The 1,699-nt window shown below is 38.9% G+C and overlaps 1 protein-coding gene across 1 annotated transcript in view; it reads right to left on the reverse strand.

The window, feature by feature from the left end:
* Positions 1-587: 587 nt before the first annotated feature.
* Positions 588-1,699, reverse strand: part of mrpl34 (mitochondrial ribosomal protein L34) — a 1,702-nt gene continuing 590 nt past the window's right edge. Inside the window, exon 2 of the mRNA XM_035671335.1 lies at positions 588-1,311. Coding sequence (XP_035527228.1) covers positions 993-1,311 — 319 coding nt within the window. The 3' untranslated portion in view covers positions 588-992. The remainder of the gene's footprint in view (positions 1,312-1,699) is intronic.

Below are 1,699 nucleotides of genomic sequence, written 5' to 3' on the forward strand. Positions count from 1 at the left end.
TCTACAGTATGTCCTCCTCCGTTCACAGTAACTCATTTATTCACGCATCTCTCTGGTGTTGTTCGCAGAGTTGACCCGACTGTAAAAATACCGATTTTATAAAACAAGTTAAATTATTTACAGTAAAACTATGACTAAATGTAATTCATTCAAATGTTGTTCATTATATTCAGTATTAATTACAATTCCGTGACGGTGAGAATCCAAGAGAATGCTACTCATGTAAAATATTTACTTTATTAATGTGTTAATTAATGCCGCCATCTTCTTGACTCAAGTACTTTCTGCTCTTGTTTGACAAATTCTTCTTCTTGGCTTGTAAATAAAAGGCTGCTAATTGAACTCTGGATCACACTGACCCTTTCCACCAGCTCTCTGAGGTAAGCCTTTCCACCAGCTCTGAAAATATCCAGTTAATGCTCTCCTTATTCTGCCTCTGGTGGAATTAAGTTATAGTAAATAGTAGATTGCAGTCAACTTCTAGGGGCCAAAACTTCATCTTTTGAGGCAACAAAGAACACACCCTTTGTCCACAAACTATCTGGGAAGCACAGATTCTTTTTTTCAAACACAAATGTAAACATGTAAATTCTGCAGGAATTGTTTTTATTTCCAAGTCAACCATAGTTTGTGTTTTCATTTAAAGATGACACTGATTATTAAAGACCCATTTTGTCTTTGAACCAAATGAATTTCACTCAAGGAAAAAAGAAAATAATACAATACTCAACATTTAGTGATTATGAACAAAACATTATGGATCAAACATAACTTGGTAAAACTACCAGGCTTCTTTTTGCCTGAGGCAGCTTGTCTGTTTAAAGGTCAGTTTTAAATCTCCCGCACATTATTAATGCAGTGAGAATGCCAAACCCAACCCACACCCAGTATCACCAGTTAACCCAATACACAAGTTCTTTGCTGAGCACTGCCAGCATTTTGGATCCAAAGTCTGCTTCCTGAAAGTCGTGCAAGCTTTCCAATAGGAATCTTCAGTGTGAGAGTGATTTTCGTCCCTTAAACATGCGCCGCAGAAGCACCTCGATGCCGCTTCGTGAGCTGATCCTCTTGATCCAGCCGTGGGTCCTCTTGCGTTTGATGTTCTTGGGCTGATACTCATTGCCTCTTTTCCGTGTCCGGACCTGCTGGTATTGCCACGGAAGCTGCTGAAACACTCCTGAACCTTCAGCTTGTGAAGAAAGCAGCCCACATCTGGAAATCTGAGGTCCTGCAGCTGCTCTTGGCACAATCCAGTTGCTGAATGATCTAAGGTGAGAGGTGCCTGTTACAGCGAGGTTCCTTACAGGGGTGCTGTTGAAAGATAAAAGATTATTAGAACATTTCATTATCTAATATCAAGATTATACCACGATAACACTGGGATTACACTCAATATCTAATACATTGATGGTGCTGCTACTTGTGTTTGGAGTAGTCACTGATGGATGCATCCCATTTCTTGGTTTCCACTATCAACACAATTGTGAAATTTTGTTTAGTCATGAATCACAACATAAAGAGTAGATCTGGCTTTAATGTAAACATGTTGAAGGTGGTGTGGTCTGCAACTACCATCAGTCACTTTTCAATCTGCTGCAAATGAGGCTACAAAGATAAGATAAGATATTCCTTTATTTGTCCCACAATGGGGAAATTCCAATGTTACAGCAACAAAGCGGATAAAGAAAAAACAGTATAT

The sequence above is a fragment of the Morone saxatilis genome, unplaced genomic scaffold, assembly GCF_004916995.1.
Source record: "Morone saxatilis isolate NCDOM2014 unplaced genomic scaffold, NCSU_SB_2.0 Contig23, whole genome shotgun sequence".
In the NCBI taxonomy this organism is placed as follows: Eukaryota; Metazoa; Chordata; class Actinopteri; family Moronidae; genus Morone; species Morone saxatilis.